Source organism: Leptidea sinapis, chromosome 42, assembly GCF_905404315.1.
Source record: "Leptidea sinapis chromosome 42, ilLepSina1.1, whole genome shotgun sequence".
Lineage (NCBI taxonomy): Eukaryota > Metazoa > Arthropoda > Insecta > Lepidoptera > Pieridae > Leptidea > Leptidea sinapis.
Genome location: NC_066306.1, coordinates 3,708,493 through 3,726,176, shown reverse-complemented (window position 1 = coordinate 3,726,176; position 17,684 = coordinate 3,708,493). Strand labels below are relative to the sequence as shown.

Genomic DNA, 17,684 nt, shown 5'->3' with positions numbered 1-17,684 from the left:
CCACGTGGTTCGTTCTTTAAATCAAAGTTTCCATCACGAAAGCGTTTAAACCAAAATTGCACGGAGTCCCCTATCCAAACGCAACACTGATATTGCGAACTGTTTCTGCCGCGTTAGTTCCGCATCGGAACTCGTATTCAAAAATCACTCGAATTTTCGATACTTCGAAATCATCTTTCTTGTCAAGCTGAATAAAAAAAACAACTGAAAGTCAGTCAGCAGGTAAAAAAAGTTTCATTCAAAAATCTCAAAATATGAAGGCTCTATGTCAATTCGAAGTATATATTACAATAAAAAGGCAATTTCGTACTTTACCCCTATTATTGTGCAATTCATTGTTAGCGAAGGGTAAGAAGAAAATACGCAAGCAAGGTGTTTAAAGACAAGTTTTATGGTAAAAAAAAAATATACCTCATTTATTTGCAGGTTGCCAATGCTTGTTATTTGTTATAGTTAACATTGCAGCACTATTTTCAACTACCATTTTTTTAGAATTAAGAAAACGCAAGAATTTTGCTCTACAAAATGATCAGGCGCTTCATTATAATTTGCAAACGATGATGCTCGAACTGTGACGTAGTCAGAGTTTACACTTCCACAGAGTTTCTGCGTTCCTTCAAATATTATTAGCGTGTGTGGTATTATTCGTTTTCACTTACCTATTATAGGTCCAGGGGTTTGCTTTATTTAACTACTTTGATACACAGATGGCGGGCGGACGGCTGTTAAATGCACTCATATCGCTCAAGGTTGCTAGCATTTAGTGTCGCTTCCGACCTTCGCAGCTGTTAATCTGCTCTCCAATGGTGTGATTCCCCCGACTTCGCACTATATATATTATTCAAATTCAAATATTTTTATTCAAAACAGGATGTGACATCACTTATTGAAAGTCAAAAAACTACCACTCATTCCAAAATGAATGCCTCAGACCTGAGAATGGGCGAAACAAACTCAGCGGGCTTTTTTTTTCATCGAATAAATATGTTTAAAAAGTAAAATTGTACAATTAAACTTATTATTTAATAGCCTGAGGGCGGTCATTCCATTCCCAATCTGTGGTATCATTAAGAAAGTCATTTATGTTATAGTAACCTTTACCACACAAACGTTTTTTAACAATTCTTTTGAATAACGTAATACTTTTGTTTTGAACATTTTCTGGGATCTTGTTGTAAAAGCATATACATCGCCCCACAAAAGACTTACTAACTCGACTTAGCCGAGTAGTAGGCATCATCAGTTTATGTCTGTTCCTGGTGTTAACATTATGGTTATGACAGTTTCTGGCAAATTCACTTATAGGACACTCGTAAGTCAACATCGTCTTGCATAGATGATAACGCAAGACAATCGATTTGGATGGCCTTATCTCTAAGTGCCTAAACTTCCGAAATCGGGAAGTGCAATGTGTGACTAGATTTTTCAGACACACCAAAATCGGAAGTGCCGTACGGCACACTACGCCCTGACCAAATCCTGACTCTCATTTAGTATACATAATGTAGGTTTATTTTGCATGCTCTTATAGCTTGTTTCAATCGCTTTCTGATAAATTCACACTAATCATCCTAATTATAAACAATTTATTAATACACGTAAAATAATACGCATTGTTACACAGGGTTCAAAGAATGACAAGGGCTTACTTTTTCGTCAGTAGGTACCTACTCAAATTCTAATAAGTGCTCCTAATTTTTAAGGCTTCATAAAATCATTTACGGAATACTTTTTCACATATTATGAAGCACTGTAAGTCGCAGGTAGGGCCACTTATTGTGTGTTGTTCTAATCTCTGGTCTAGTGCACCCCAATAGCAGCATAAGAGTGTGAGCAGCGGTGACGATATACCACCAAGTGACCCGTAGATATGCTTGATTAATCACTTTAAAAACATAACATATTGTTTAGATTTACAAGAGCGACATCTCAAGTCAATTTCCTAATATGCAAATATTGGGGTTGAGCAGGTTATTAACTGTAAAGTAGATCCTGTAGATGAAGCCACAACCTGAGAGTTGAACAAAGCAAACAGAATTTTGTAACGAGGCGGTACTCCAACGGTTAGCTCAGTTAGTTAGAGCACCGGCACGGAACGCCGGAGGTCGTGGGTTCGAATCCTGCATCGTTCATAAAATTTTATTTGTGTATATGCTAGATTGTTCTCCCCTTCTATAAAAATATATCCGATGCTGCCTTCATCAATAAATTTATGGCGAAAAGCATGTGTTCGAACACTGCAGCCTATTCCACGTTTCTATATGTATGTTAACTCAGATCTTAGAAATCGAATGGGGTGAAACCAGATATACAGGATGTCCCAAAGTTATGGGACATGAAGGGAAAGTACCTTAAATATCGAAGATAGGCTATTTTACTGAAAGAAGACTTTATGTTATTTATAAAAGTTAGTAATTCTGCATTCAAAGATTTTCTAAAAATTACTTGCTTCGTCTGGGAATCGAACCGACTTAAATAAAAAAAAAAAAACACCTACTCTTATGATGCCAATCGAAAGAATGGCCAAAAACTAATAACTCTTCTTTAGTAACATTGTATTCTAAAAGAAAGTAGTCAATAGTGCGTATTTTTTTGTAAATTAATTAATTAAATGCTCAAAATGTGATCTCTCTTCTCTTACGCTTTTAATGAGTCCGCTGCCTGTTGATTTTCTTATCATTTTATGGTGAATACTCGATATGATATGGCACAATTCTGTTTGTAACTCGCCCACGTTCTCGTTTCGTTTTTTGTATAGCATATCTTTCACGTATCCACAAAAGAAGAAATCTAATGGTGTAAGGTCCGGGGATCTGGCCGGCCATCTAATCGGTCCATTCGTACCAATCCAAGCAGGAAAACATTCATTTTACTTTGTTCCTTTCCTTTAAAATACTATGTTACTTAAGAAGAGTTAGTAGTTTTTGGCTTCTTCATTCTTTCGATTGGCATTATAAAAGTAGGGGTGTTTTTTTTCAGTCGGTTCGATTCCCAGACGAGGCAAGTAATTTTTAGAAAATCTTTAAATGCAGAAGTACTATTTTTTAAAAATAACATAAAGTCTTCTTTCAGTAAAATAGCCTATCTTCGATATTTAAGGTACTTTCCCTTCATCTCCCATAACTTTGGGACACCCTGTATAGTCGAAATTCACCCCTTGTATCCCACTACCAGTTTATACGCACAGTAATAATAAATATAGTCTCAGAAGCTTAATTTATATATATTAAAAAAAAACTTATTACAGGGCAAGTCCTAAACACAATGATAAAAAAAAAATAGTTATCTTAATTTTAAATTTTCATTTATAATTGAATGCACATGCTGAGGTTTATATGTTCCCGTCAAGCATCCAGACAGTAATCGACCTCCACCTCATACTCTAACTATTGAAATCAATGGTGAGACTGAAATATGCTAGCCTCTAGTATACAATAGTGACATAGCAACTGTTTTGTTAATCCCCATGGGAATACCCCGTTTTCCACTAAAGATCGACGATGGGTAATCTTGAAATGGTTAATTTTTTCAGAGGTAAGTATAGGACTTTATAAAATAAACCATGTTGTAAGTATATATCACATAATACCCATCAAACAGAAACGAGTACTTTAAAATGTTATATTTAATTGAAATAAATTGAGTTAAAAATGAAATATACTGCGTAAATTATTTTTATAACACTGATTTTGTCGAACATGTAATATCAGAGGCATTCAATTTTATAAATGACAGTAAAAATAACAATATCATGACCAGTTATTCCTTCAGTTGGCAATATCAACTTCCTCATCTACAGTCTTCGAGAAACATTTCTGAATGCCAGCATCGGGTTTTCCGTTGAATGTTGTCCAAATTTGTGGTGACGTGATTGTGAGTCTCAAGTGTCTTTCTTTTCACTTTCATTTACAGGTGCTTCTTTGTCCTTTGCCATGCGCTGTTTACTTAGTTTGCCCATTCCCGGTTGATAAATCACAAGACTTGGACGGTCCTATTAAAAAAAAATGTTAAATTGGGTGACAAGATTCTATTATAAATAGCATCATCTCAAAGCTAATGCAGTGTTTCATTCATTGAACTTGTATTTATTATGACAAGCCAGTTGTTGGTTTTGTTTCATTTACAAATTTTGACAAGAATCACACAAATTTAATAGTAATAAATGGACTTACATAATATGCTAGGATCAGTTTACACATATCAAATTCTACAAAGCTAAAGGCAAATGTGGCACAGTTTTATGAAATATATTACGTAAAAATTGTGTAGATGGCAAATACAAGATTTTGTAGAAGTTTTTAATTTATGAGAATATACCTTATTTCTGATTCTCCTCTCTGTGCGACAATCTGTACTTTCACTTTTTTCTTTCTCATCAGAGTCTTGACGTTCTACAGACCTACTCCTATCGTCAAGTGATTTTTGCTTTTGTAAAGCATTTTCTTCTTTAATTGTAAAGTCTCCTGGCTCCAGGCTGTTTCTTCTCTTTTTAGTGTCATTGACTGTTAATTCTGACTTATGGTGCCTCTCAAATATTTCCTCATTTGTTTCTTTCGAATTGCCCTTTTGCTCATCGGCTTTCAGTTTGATATTTTCAATCATTTTTGTCAAGTCATCAGTTTTAACATGTGGCAACTGAGTAAATGGCTTTATATCATCATGGTTCATTGACCTTCCTTTACTTTCAGAATTAATCATTTTACTAATTACAGCCTGTTTGTCAGACTTTGGAGTCTCTGCCAATTTTATTCTCTCTTTTCTTGTATCACTATACTTTTTACTTTTCTGTTCTCTAGGTGATTCTTTTATTTTATCAAATTTATCTTTTTTTGACTCAACTTCATCCAAAACATCTTCTTCATTCGGTGAAGTACTCTTTTTATCTCCTTCAATTTTTTTCCTCTTATCAATGGAATTATAAGATCCTATTTTACGATATGCTCGAGATTCGTATTTTGATCCTTCCTTATAATCCTCCCTAAGCTGATCATCCTTGAAGTCACTGGTGGAATTGTCCCAATCTCTCGATTTTATTTTTCTCACATCACCATCATCTATATCTTCCTCCTAAAACAACATTTGATTACTAATTTTTATAAAAATATTTAAGTTATGTATGTAGTAGCATATACAAATATTTAAGGTACACACAATTATCTATCTATACAAACTAATATATTAATAACAAGGCAGTTAGTTGCCAGATTAAATCATTCACTAATCCTATGGTTACTTATCTGTATTTATTAGTCTACACTATCTATTTACATAATTATAATCCAACAAAAAACCAATAATCAAAATCAACATAATTTCATAATTGCAACCTTTAAGATAGTATCACCACCACTATTTTTGCTAACTTCAAGAACATCTTGACTGTCATGCAGCATAGAAGTCAATGTAAAGGTGTTATGAGTTTTTGTAGTAAGCGCCGGAAACTGTGTATCCCAATCAGAATCTGTGCTAATAACTTCCTCAGAGCCATGACAAGTTTTCAATTCACCTATCTCCGATTTGTTGTTGCTTGGATCTTTAAATTTTGTTTTATGATACATTCTTTGTTCACCATACCAAATATTTTGCTTGTTGGTTTTGTAGCAGAAATCATTATTTTCATCCTCAGACACTTCGCCACACTTTATAGTGGAAAATAATAACATTACATAAAAGGAATAAATGCAAAATCAAGCATAAACTTATGTATGACTTTTTTTATAACAACAAGGGACGAGAAGAGCTGGATTTTCATCTGATGGTATTTATTTGATAAGCCCTGCCCATTACAATGCAGTGCCATTCAGGATTCTGAGTGGAACTACAATTCTGCTTGTTACCTTGAGTGTGTTTCATTTGCCCAATAATTTCACTAGCTATAGCACCCTTCAGACCGAAACACAATAAGGCTTACACATTACTGCCTCATGGCAAAAATAGGTACCATAGTACTACCCATAATCTAGCTGGCATCCTGTGCAAGCCTCACTGTTAACTGCTTTATTCAATTTTTACTTTTTATAAATGATCAGCCAATTAGTATTTTTGTACTACAGACATAAGTTAGTTGTTTTCACAAAATAATTCACTTGTATGTATCAGTTCTTTATACCTACACTATGTCAGAACTCTAGCACACAGCAGACTGCTCTGAGCACCCAACAGTACTAGTACTGAGTGTATCATTATTCTATGTAAACAATATGTTATGGTTTTTTTAAAGTGATAACCCTGTAGATGAAGTTACAACCTGAGAGTTGAACAAAGCAAACAGAATTTTATTACGAGGTGGTACTCTAACGGTTAGCTCAGTTAGTTAGAGCACTGGCACGGAATGCCGGAGGTCGTGGGTTCGAATCCCGCATCGTTCATAAATTTTGTTTTTCAAATTTTATTTGTGTATTAATCCTAGAAGTGAAGGTTATCACTTAAAAAAAAAACATAACATATTGTTTAGATTTACAAGAGCGACATCTCAAGTCAATTTCCTAATATGCAAATATTGGGGTTGAGCAGGTTATCAACTGTAAAGTATATCCTGTAGATGAAACCACAACCTGAGAGTTGAACAAAGCAAACAGAATTTTATAACGAGACGTACGTACGAGGTACTCGAACTGTTAGCTCAGTTGGTTAGAGCACAGGCACAGAACGCCGGAGGTCGTGGGTTCGAATCCCGCATCGTTTATAAAATTTTGTTTTTCAAATTTTATTTATTCTATGTAGTTTTTTACTGATCATATCTGATTGAGCTTCAATATATAGAGCAATCCTGGTGCAAAAACAGGACAAATAAAGCTATAGATAGTAAGACATAGGGCCAAATTTTTATCAGTAACATCATATTATAGGAATGGCATCATGAATAAAGTATGTACATTGCTCCCAAATTAATAATGCGCATACAGATCTTCGCCACTTTTCGGCAACGGTCGTATTATCCGACCGTCGGGACATGATATCTATATAGAGTGGTAAAATGCATTACTTTTGCATAATTTAGTATAATTATATTACAATAATAATAACTAGAGGGGTGTGTAATAGGAGCTCTATATACTTCCACATAGACTGAACAAGTGCAGATGACACCAATACTTAAAGACAACTGACTGACCGGATACCACAGCCGACCGCCCGATTTGTTTTCGTATTGTGAACACATGATTTGACTCCTATTTCTATTGCACAAGGTGCAAAGTGCATTGTTTAGGGCTCTTACTATTGAATGATTCGGGTGTTTCCGGGAATACGCCCATTAGCGAAGATCTGTATTCGCATTATTAATTTGGGAGCACTGTAAGGAACTCACTAATCAACATTCACAGTGCACATCTAACCCACCCCCCATTACATGTTTCAGTTGATGTTCAACTTTTATTTAAAGTATGGATAGATGTATATATGTGACTAAAACTGAATTTTAATAAATTGAATTAAACAATACTGCAGTTAAAAAGATGATCTGCAGCAAATAAGTATTATTGAGTGTTTGCACCATTTGTTTCATGTGCTTTTTGGTCTGTGTGATATTGTTTGTACCGGAATCAACCATGCATATACATAAGATATAGCAATGTAATTATATTAGCTTTGATAGTGATCCAATTAAACACCAGAAAAATTTGTGGATCAAACAAAATAAATGTAATAAAATGAATTAAGAGTATCGAGAATTTAAATATATTTTACAATTACCAATCAAAAATTACCTTAATAGATAGATCTCTACCCTTCCTCTCAATTCTCATTTTCCTTTTGTCATTTTCCCTCCTACGTCTCTCATCTCTACCTCTTTTGTCTTGTTTACGTGCTGCTAAGTATTCTAGCAAAGGTGTTGTTTGAACTTTTTTCTCGCTTACTGAAATAATAAACTAAAAAATATTCTCATAGAAAACAACCATAATATCAGTTAGATTTGAGTTTCTAGTGTGAACTTTAACCATTGATGTATGATTGAATGTGTGAAACTTAGGATTGTTGCAGGCTCGATCCATTGAATGGATCCATTCCAAAACATGCATAAAGGAATGTTTTCCCAAGAGATAATCTGTTAAATCTCTGCTGCAGGATTACAGTATCACTGATACATCTAGATTTTGATATTCACCATTGCAGGAAAGGAACTCTGATGTTCACAAGGAACTTTATTCCATGGAATACAAAACTATAGAATGATCTATGTAATGAATATTCCCATAAAAGCAAGTAAAAGAGGGATTGTTCTAAAAATATGTACACAAATGATGATTGAATTAAAGTTTTCTTTAGTGTTAATTCCGCCAATATTTGTTTTTAAACAATTCAACACGTGTTTCGCCTCTACACGAGGCATCCTCAGGAAGTGTTGTCTCGCCAAAATCTGGCATGAGACTGAGAAATCATTTGTATAATTATGGATTTCTGCAAAGTAACGCCTACTTCAATAAATTTTCCTAAAAATATGTGTTAAAAACTCAGACAGACTGATATACATACAAAGTACTGATGAGAGCTGTAGTGTTTCATTTCTCGCCCCTATCCTCGGATATTAGAAGAACTATGGCCTGAATATGAATTTCTAACAGCAAGTGTACCAAGGATAAATTATACTACATTCAAGAAAAATTTTTATTTGGAAAAAGTTATTGACAATCTTATTAAACCTGTCCTGCCCATTATATCTTTCACAATATTATTTACAGAAAAAAACCAGTTGAGAATGGAGGTTGAAAGAATTGGTACCTGGAACCAGTTGCCCATGAGGCTATGGTGATTAAACCAAACAGTTTTGTTCATGAAAATAAGGTATGGGACGAGCAGGACATTCAGCTGATGGTAATTGTTACACCCTGCCCATTACAATGCAGTGCCACTCAGGATTCTTGAAAAACCCAAAAATTCTGAGTGGCACTTGGCAATTGCTCATCTTGAGACATAAGATGTTAAGTTTAATTTTCCCAGTAATTTCACTAGATATGGCGCCTTTCAGACCGAAACACAGGAATGTTTATACATTACTGCTTCACAGCAGTAATAGGCGCCAATGTGGTACCCAAAATCTAGCCGGGATCCTGTACAAAGGAGCCTCCCACTTAATAAATGGTAGTACATATTGATAAAATTACTTACTATCATTAACAGGATAGGAATATTCAAGCTTAGGTTGATTATCACTTTCTTGTTCTTTACTTAAGCTTTCTAAAAACTCTTGATAAATGGGGTCACTCTCAATTGTACCACATTTAGGATCCTTCTTCTTCTTTTTCTTTGGTATTCTTTGAAATGGTGCATATTCTACAATTCCAACATATTCAACACCTGTAATATATAAACATAATATGTAGTTACAAATTTCTCAGGTCATACATAAAATAATGAATGAATTTGGTTTGACTGCTTGTTAACTAATTATCAAAACAAAAATATAAATATGTATAAAGTCTACAAATAAAAAGCGTAACTAAAAATCAGAGCTTTTTAATGGTTTTTTTCCAATAAAAACCTTATTAATTTTAATGTATTTTGTATAGGAATCAGTACATACAAACACAGAACAATCCTATTCTTATATTACCTTTATCATCCAAGAACACATAACCATCAAATTTGTCTCTGAACAAATAGATATCGTCAACGTTTACAAAATTTATGTATGCTCTTGAACAAAAATTTCCGCCCAACGACGGGTCAGGTTTTGAAAAATAGAAAAAATCATGCTCTGGTATTGGAGACACTTGTTCTAGGAAAGCTTCTTCCGTCATTGTTGGAGGCAAACGTCGTAAAATTATCTGAAAAATAAAATATGTAAAATTATGATCTTTTTCAATAAGCGATAAGAAATGTTGGCCTATTATCCAATTACTTTCGTCAGGGGTCGAAGAGGTTTGGCCTTTTTATCCACACTTTTCTTTCCATAAGTTTTACTGCCAGAATCTGAATGGGAATCCTTAGCGTCTTGATCTTCACTCATTTTTACTCCCCGTTGTTCTTGTAAATTATTTACAAAATGTACTACCTAGATATTTACTTTATTTCACGTTCAAAAACATATTTTCTGAAATTATATGACGTTTAAAGGTGCGACTTTTTTTATGACAACTCTTTTTTTTAACTTATTGCCACGGAATGCAAGTCCATAGGCTAAAAGTACACTTGTTTTTTTATTGCATGACCGTGGATCAGTGAAAATGGAGTAAAAAAAATAAAAAGCTTTTAAACAAATACTTTAAGGATACAAATTGAATCATTATAGCATAAAATATATTTATTATTAGCAAAAATCCAATGTATTCATTTTTAACGGAGTAACTATCATTTAATTGGTACAAGAGAGAGGTTTACAGTTCCACTTAGTAACTTTTTAAAATGAAATTTAATAATAACACAGTGATTCATATTATACGAAATTTATATGTTACGAATGTCACAACATGAAATTTATCATTTAACTTATTTTTATAAGTCTAAAATTTAACTATTATTTAAATATATATCATACTAAACTTTTAGGCATAAAATATTTTCATTTTGTTACTTTTAGGTAAATCCGCCTTGTTAGTTTTTACTTACGATAGTAGTTTAGCTATTTCAAAGCTGACAATAAAAATTAAATAACTAGTTTAAATCTGTTTTACTAAAAACTACAAAAATCTTAGCAGGTACGTGTCAGTTTGTCAGAATAATAATCAAAATATTTTATATTATGTAAAGAGTTATCACTTTAAAAACATTACAAATTGTTTATCTGCTCTAATTTACTAAAATAATCTAAATTTTATCAAAAATTGTCTAGGGTGCTCCCACATTGCTGTTTAAAAACATTTTCTAACAAACATTATTTTGATCACAATGTTATAAAATGTTTTCATGTGAGAAGTGTGTGTTAGTAAATATTTCTAAGGAAAATTGTTAATTTAAAAATTAAAGGGGCTAGGGAGATGAAAGGCAAGCTTGCGTAATGCCGATTGGCTCGCCAGTCGTATTCCGTCCCCCGTACCAATACGGCACCCTGGGCACTTGAAGTGTACAGTCACGTTCTGAATTGTATTGTTATTTGCTTTTTTTATTTTTGTTGTTTAATGTTAAGTTTGAGTTGGTCTGTTAAATACACACACACTCGCACATATAGTTACTCACACACACACTATCTATTGATGAGAATTTTTTTAACGACTCTTGCCCGTAATTAACTTTGTATGGAAGTTGTTCGGGCTCAGGAATAATATCTGGGACTGTATTAAGGTTTCCTATAGTCGCCGGTTTTGGCTCTTTAAATAAATGAATTTATTTAGGCACTTGCAATCAACCAAGAATCATGAGGAAAGAAGTAAATGCAATCCACTAACCTTTGAACACTCCCACGTCACTCAGGTGGCGGCGGCGCAGCAGCTCCAACGGTCCTGACTCTGGTGTTCCAGGTGAACGTCACTGGCGATCGCAAGCTTGCAAAGTTTTATATGTAGACACTAGTATTGAACGTCAACACTAGACTTGATGATCACTGGTTACTCAGGGTAAACACGGTTTACATATGTAGTGCTATCGACCACGCCCGAGCAAAGATCAATTGTCTCTGTCCGCTTGTCAACCCAAGCGCGACTTGTGTCATCGGATATTGGAGCACGTACAACTACCCTCATGATTCCTAATAAAAATCAGCAAGTACCGTACATACCCCCCACCGAAATCATTGTAATGATTTCCAGGTAAAGGAAAATTAAAGTATTTATTTATGTATTTAATAAAATTAGAGTCATCTAACTCTATATAAAAAAGTATAAAAAAACTTATGTAATTAGTAAGATAATAAGAATTATAAAAAGTAAATTATGACTATGGATACCAAATAAACTTAACCTATTTATGTAACAACAATACCTAACATTACAAATGTTAAGTTTTAAATATTTAATGACGAAATGGTAACGGACATAACTTATTAACTGGCCGCTTAAAACAACGATTAACTGTCCGGACACTGACTACGCGAACGTCGCCGTCAGGACCAGGAAACGTTTCAATGACTCTACCTAATGGCCATTGCAAAGGGCGAGTTAAATCCGATTTAATTAAAACAAGGTCACCAACCTTCAAATTAGGTGGGGATACATGCCATTTTGACCGTTGTTGTAATGTGTGCAAGTAATCATGTGACCAAAGTTTCCAAAATGATTGTGAACATTTTTGAATGTATTGCCACCTAGACAATAAATTAATAGGAACGTCCTGTAAATTGTGCTCAGGCACTGCGAGCAGGCTCTGGCCAATCAAAAAATGTCCAGCAGTTAAAACTTCAAACTCGTTTGGGTTATCTGAAAGAGAGCAAAGCGGTCGTGAATTCATCACGGCTTCAACTTTACAAAAAAGTGTTGACAATTCCTCAAACGTGAGGGACTTGTCACCTGCGACACGCAATAAATGATATTTCGCCGACTTTATGCCGGCTTCCCAAAGACCTCCCATACTGGGGGCGCTTGGAGGGTTGAACTTCCATGTAATACCTCGAGCTGAACAGCCATCAGAAATAGAAGTTTTACTCCGTTATTACTAAGAAATTTAACGACGTCTTGTAAGTGCTTGTTTGCTGCTACAAAATTTGTACCGCAATCTGAGTACAAACTTGAGCACAAGCCACGACGAGCGGTTAACCTATCTAGACAGGCTAAGAAGCAATCCGATGACAGATCAGTGAGGACCTCAAGGTGTACTGCTTTTGTGGAAAAGCAGACGAACAAACAAAGATATACTTTGTATAACTTAGCGTTACGCCTCTTGTGCTCTTTTACGTTAAAGGGTCCACCAAGGTCAACACCAACGTGATGAAAAACCTTATTGGGTTCTAACCGAGGCTTAGATAACGTCCCCATACTCGGCTGAGCCAACCGTGGACTACACTTGAAGCACGTGACGCAACGTGAGAGAACGGAGCGTATGACACTACGAGCGGATACGATCCAGTACCTCTGACTAATTATACCTTGTAAGGTACGAGGCCCTACATGTAAATAATTACGATGGAAATGTTCAATAATCAAAGTTGTAATGTGACTACGCTTAGGTAAAAGCAAGGGATGTTTACGACTAAAAGGTAGACTTGCCTGTGAGATTCTACCCCCCACCCTGAGGAACCCTGCTTCGTCCAAGAATGGAGATAAACTTCTCAAGGTTTGAATTATTAACGTATTTTTAAGTGAATTAATTTCGTTGGAATAAAATTGTTTTTGAGTTAATTTAATTATAAGGTTATGTGCAGAATTTAATTCAATAGTTGTCAAAGTTTTAAAATATCTATCACAATTTTTATTACGTGAGTTGTTAATGAATCGCAAGCACCAAGCGGTGACGCGCTGCATTTTATTAAAAGTTGAAAATTTTAAAAACAATTCATGATCCGACGGTTCTTAATAATTGAGTAATAACTCAACAAATTAAAACTCTCCGTATTTAATTTTAACTCTAAAATATCAGTGTCGTCCCTAACATAAAATGTGGTAATCGGCCACTGTTGAAAGTCTCTCGTGAGCCATTCTGGTCCATGCAGCCAGAGCTGTTGGTCGGCAAGGAGGGCCGAGGCTGCTGTGCCGCGCGAGCACACGTCCGCCACATTCTCGTCGCTACTAACGTGATCAACAGTTTGACGGCACTGCTTCGATTATTTGGGCAACACGATTGCTAACAAACGTTTTTAATTTGTAAGGTGGCGTTTGCAACCATGCAAGTACGACACTAGAGTCTGTCAGAGCTATGATTTTGTAATTAAAATTGTTAAGGTTTTGTTTTAAAAATAATATTAATTTTGATAATAAAACACATCCCATCAACTCTAATCGTGGGATTGAAAGAGGTCTAATTGGGGCTACCTTAGTTTTACAAGTGAGCAGCCTAGTTTTAACAATGTTATTCTTGTCTACGCTACGAACGTACAGACAAGCCGCATACCCGCGCGTCGAGGCATCACAAAACGCAACTATCTGAACGTCAGAAAAGTCCGTTATTAATAAATGACGCTCAATGCGGAGCTCAGACAAAGTTGACAAAGATGAAATAAACGTTTTCCATCTCTCACAAAGATCAGACGGCAGGGGTTCATCCCAGCCTTTGCTAAGTTTCCATATATCCTGCAGGAGGCATTTAGCCAAGAAAACACATGGTGCTAGAAAACCTACAGGGTCAAAAATGCTTGCTAATAATTTTAATACTGAACGTTTAGTGAAAATATTATCTTTTAAATCATATTGAAACGAGAGACAATCGTCTTTTGGATCCCACTTTAATCCAAGGATTTTTAAAGAAGACGCAGAATCCTCATCAAAGTTTATAGACGCGCACTGGTCAACCCGAGCGAGAAGCTCAGGTGAGTTGCTCGCCCACTTCCGGAGTGTGAACCCACCGCGCAGCAATATGTCGATAACGTCATCTTGCAACGTGCAAGCGTCTTGCAGCGTGGGTGTAGATCCCAGAAGATCGTCGACGTAAAACCCGTGCAGCAGCAAGCTCGCTGCTCGCGGGTGTCGCTTCGCCTCGTCGTGTGTCAGCTGACGTAACGTACGCACAGCTATGAACGGTGCACTACGTAAACCGTATGTATTTGTTTTTAATTCAAATATTTGTATGGGCTCATTAGGTGACTCCCTCCATAAAATGTGTTGGTATTTACGCTCAGAGGAGTCTGTTAGAACGCATCTGTACATTTTTGTAATATCGGCCGTAAAACAAATGTCATAAAGTCTAAAATTGATTATTATTTTTAAAAGATCTTGCTGTAATTTTTTGCCGATTAAGAGGTTGTCATTTAACGAAACTCCGTTCGAACTTTTAGCTGAGCCATCGAAAACGACTCGAACCGGTGTAGTTGTGCTGGCGGTGCGAACCACTGGATGATGCGGAATAAGGTATTGACTGGGCTCGTCCCCGGTGTACGGCTCCATGTGACCCAGCTGGTACTCGCGCATGAAGGCTACGTACTGGTCGCGGAGACCATCGTCCCGGGCGAGGCGGCGCTCCAGCTGCAGCAGGCGGCGCTCGGCGGCGGCGCGGGAGGCGATACCTACCAGTTGCGTCGCGATACGTACGCGATGAATATATATTTTCCGCTTCTTGTTCTAGGGGATCTGGAGGTACCTCACACGGTGAGGCTTCAATCTCCCAGAATCGCCGAAGACAAGTATCGATGACGTCATCGTCCTTAGTGTACGACACTAAGTTTGAAGTCATAGAAACGCTTAAATTATTTGAAGCACACGGTACTTCAAGTCTCCCTGTAATTACGTACCCGAATACGCTACTCAACGCACACGGAAGGGAGGGACCGAATACGATTCGATTTCCATCATAAATGTGTGGAAAAACGTCTCCCGATAAAATAATATCAATTACAGAACGTCTGTAAAAGAAAGGATCCGCTAAAACTAAATTATTATATTTTTTAACAATATTTTCTGAAATATTAGAAGTGGGTAAATCAGAAGTTATTTTTGAAAGGTTTATGGCATCTATTGTGAATACCGGATCACAGTTATACCTAGGTTTTAATGTACATGTCGTCATACCATCCGTTTTTACATTTTCACCCGATAAGCCATAAATATTGTAAGGACATTTATAACGTCTTAAACCTAACCGTTCTAAACAATTTATAGTAATAAAGTTAGATTGTGCGCCTGAGTCGATTAACACACGACACGGCTGCTCATTACCGAAAACATCTGATAACGATGAGTGGCAGTTGTCATTTCGCGAATGCATGATTTGACGCGTCAACAGGCGCGGGCGGCGCAGGGAGAGGGTGCCGGCCGGCGGCCGCGGGTGCACTGCTGTTATAGTCGACATGTAACAGAGCATGGTGCGTTTGTCCGCAAGTGTAACATCGAAACTCGCTGCGGCACTCATCAGCTGTATGATTTAGTTTTAAACAATTATGACAAATCCCTAAAGTATTAGCACGGCTAATACGCTGTGTTGGTGTCAGTTTACGAAACTTTGTACACCTAAAAATCATATGATTTTCGTTACAGTGAAGACATGCATAATTATTCAATTTGTTTTTGTTGTTCGTTGTTTGAGTGTAATTTTTACGTGAAGTTAAGTTTTTATTATTATTAGTGTTTAAATTCAAATGTTGTTTGTTACGTTGTGTGCCATTATTTTGTATAATTATATTTGAAGTATACGTTTGTGAATGTTCCAATACTTTAACATGATTTTGCACAAAGGATATTAAGTTTTCATAACAAGGAATTGTTGTTTGATCAATACTTTGCTCAAATAATTTGCGAGTATTTTGATCAAGTGATTTTAACGCAATATGGCAGATAACGTAACTATATATAATAAAGGTATATTAAGTGAACAAATTGCTTTGTAGGAATTTTCAAAGATTTCAATAAAATTATTAAGACTTAATGGAGATTCTTTTAAAATTGGTGGAAAAGTTAACATTTTATCAAGGTATTTACTAGCCAGCATACGTTGATCTTGGTACTTTGGTGGAAAGCCCTACTTGATAAGATCAAGTAGGGCTTTCCACACCACATCATAGTTCGATGATGTAATCGGTACACTTTTAATAACACTGAGGGCAGAACCCTTAACACATGACAACAAATAGTGAAACTTATCAATGTTTGATATGCCTTTTTGGTTATGAACTAAGGAGCAAAATGTCTCATAAAAGGTTGTGAAGTTTTCTATGTTTCCGTCAAAGGAGATTAACTCAAGTTTAGGTAACCTAGGACGACTATGTATTTCGGTTTTACGAGTTATTTTCTGTTTTTAAGTCAAGGTTTTTAACACAACTTTTGATTTGGAAGAATAAATCATCAAAACTATCTAATTCACTAGAATTAAACTGTATTTTAGGATTTAACAAAACTTCTAGTTCAAATATATTAATTGTAACCTTTTCATATTTCTCGCGAATAGAATTAATTTCAGAGGCACGAAGTAAAAACATGTCGATGTCTACAGATTCAGGATTCGAACATATTTTCAAAGAAGTATCGTATAGTTTTTGAACCTGAGAGAATAGTCTTTGCTTAACTGCATTATGAGTACAAACTCTGTGACGAATATCTTGTTCGTCTCCTTCGACTTCAACTTTCCTGCGGGTCGCCATTTTAAGCGACGCAGTTACAATATTACGTAGGTACCAAGTTAATATTAATTTTTAAGGATTTTGCTAAGTATTAATGTTACAAATAAGTAAGTTTATCAACGAAATGAATTACGTATGTGTAGGTAGACTAAAGTATCTACTTGTAACAAAAGAATTAAGATTTATCTGTAACTTGACCGATTAAATAGTAATATTAAAGTTAAATCAAAGTATTCCAAGGACCTATAAGAATGAAATGACCAAAATCCGACTACGTAGGCCAATATCCGGCTCGAAGGACCAATGTTCGGGCTCAGGAATAATATCTGGGACTGTATTAAGGTTTCCTATAGTCGCCGGTTTTGGCTCTTTAAATAAATGAATTTATGTAGGCACTTGCAATCAACCAAGAATCATGAGGAAAGAAGTAAATGCAATCCACTAACCTTTGAACACTCCCACGTCACTCAGGTGGCGGCGGCGCAGCAGCTCCAACGGTCCTGACTCTGGTGTTCCAGGTGAACGTCACTGGCGATCGCAAGCTTGCAAAGTTTTATATGTAGACACTAGTATTGAACGTCAACACTAGACTTGATGATCACTGGTTACTCAG

At 35.7% G+C, this 17,684-nt stretch overlaps 1 protein-coding gene across 2 annotated transcripts; it reads right to left on the bottom strand.

Moving 5' to 3' along the window:
- Positions 1 to 3,204: 3,204 nt before the first annotated feature.
- Positions 3,205 to 10,064, bottom strand: LOC126976770 (regulator of nonsense transcripts 3A). 2 transcript variants are annotated; one of them, XM_050825349.1, is made up of 7 exons: positions 9,842 to 10,064; positions 9,554 to 9,767; positions 9,109 to 9,297; positions 7,710 to 7,858; positions 5,328 to 5,639; positions 4,318 to 5,067; positions 3,205 to 3,991 (listed from the first exon to the last, which is right to left on the bottom strand). In XM_050825349.1, the coding sequence occupies exons 1-7, from the start codon at positions 9,947 to 9,949 to the stop codon at positions 3,881 to 3,883; spliced, it is 1,833 nt and encodes a 610-aa protein (XP_050681306.1). In that variant the 5' UTR covers positions 9,950 to 10,064; the 3' UTR covers positions 3,205 to 3,880. The 2 variants fall into 2 exon arrangements, with proteins under 2 accessions (XP_050681306.1, XP_050681307.1); XM_050825350.1 differs by lacking the exon at positions 5,328 to 5,639.
- Between the last annotated feature and the right edge of the window lie 7,620 nt (positions 10,065 to 17,684).

What these genes read in the sequence shown, in the direction of transcription:
- LOC126976770 (XM_050825349.1), bottom strand. Translation starts at nt 9,949, where the DNA reads ATGAGTGAAGATCAAGACGCTAAGGATTCCCATTCAGATTCTGGCAGT. An exon ending in TGTGTTCTTGGATGATAAAG is followed by an intron (nt 9,298 to 9,553) that starts GTAATATAAGAA and finishes TATATATTACAG; the next exon opens with GTGTTGAATATGTTGGAATT. An exon ending in AGAGGAGAATCAGAAATAAG is followed by an intron (nt 3,992 to 4,317) that starts GTATATTCTCAT and finishes TTTTTTTAATAG; the next exon opens with GACCGTCCAAGTCTTGTGAT.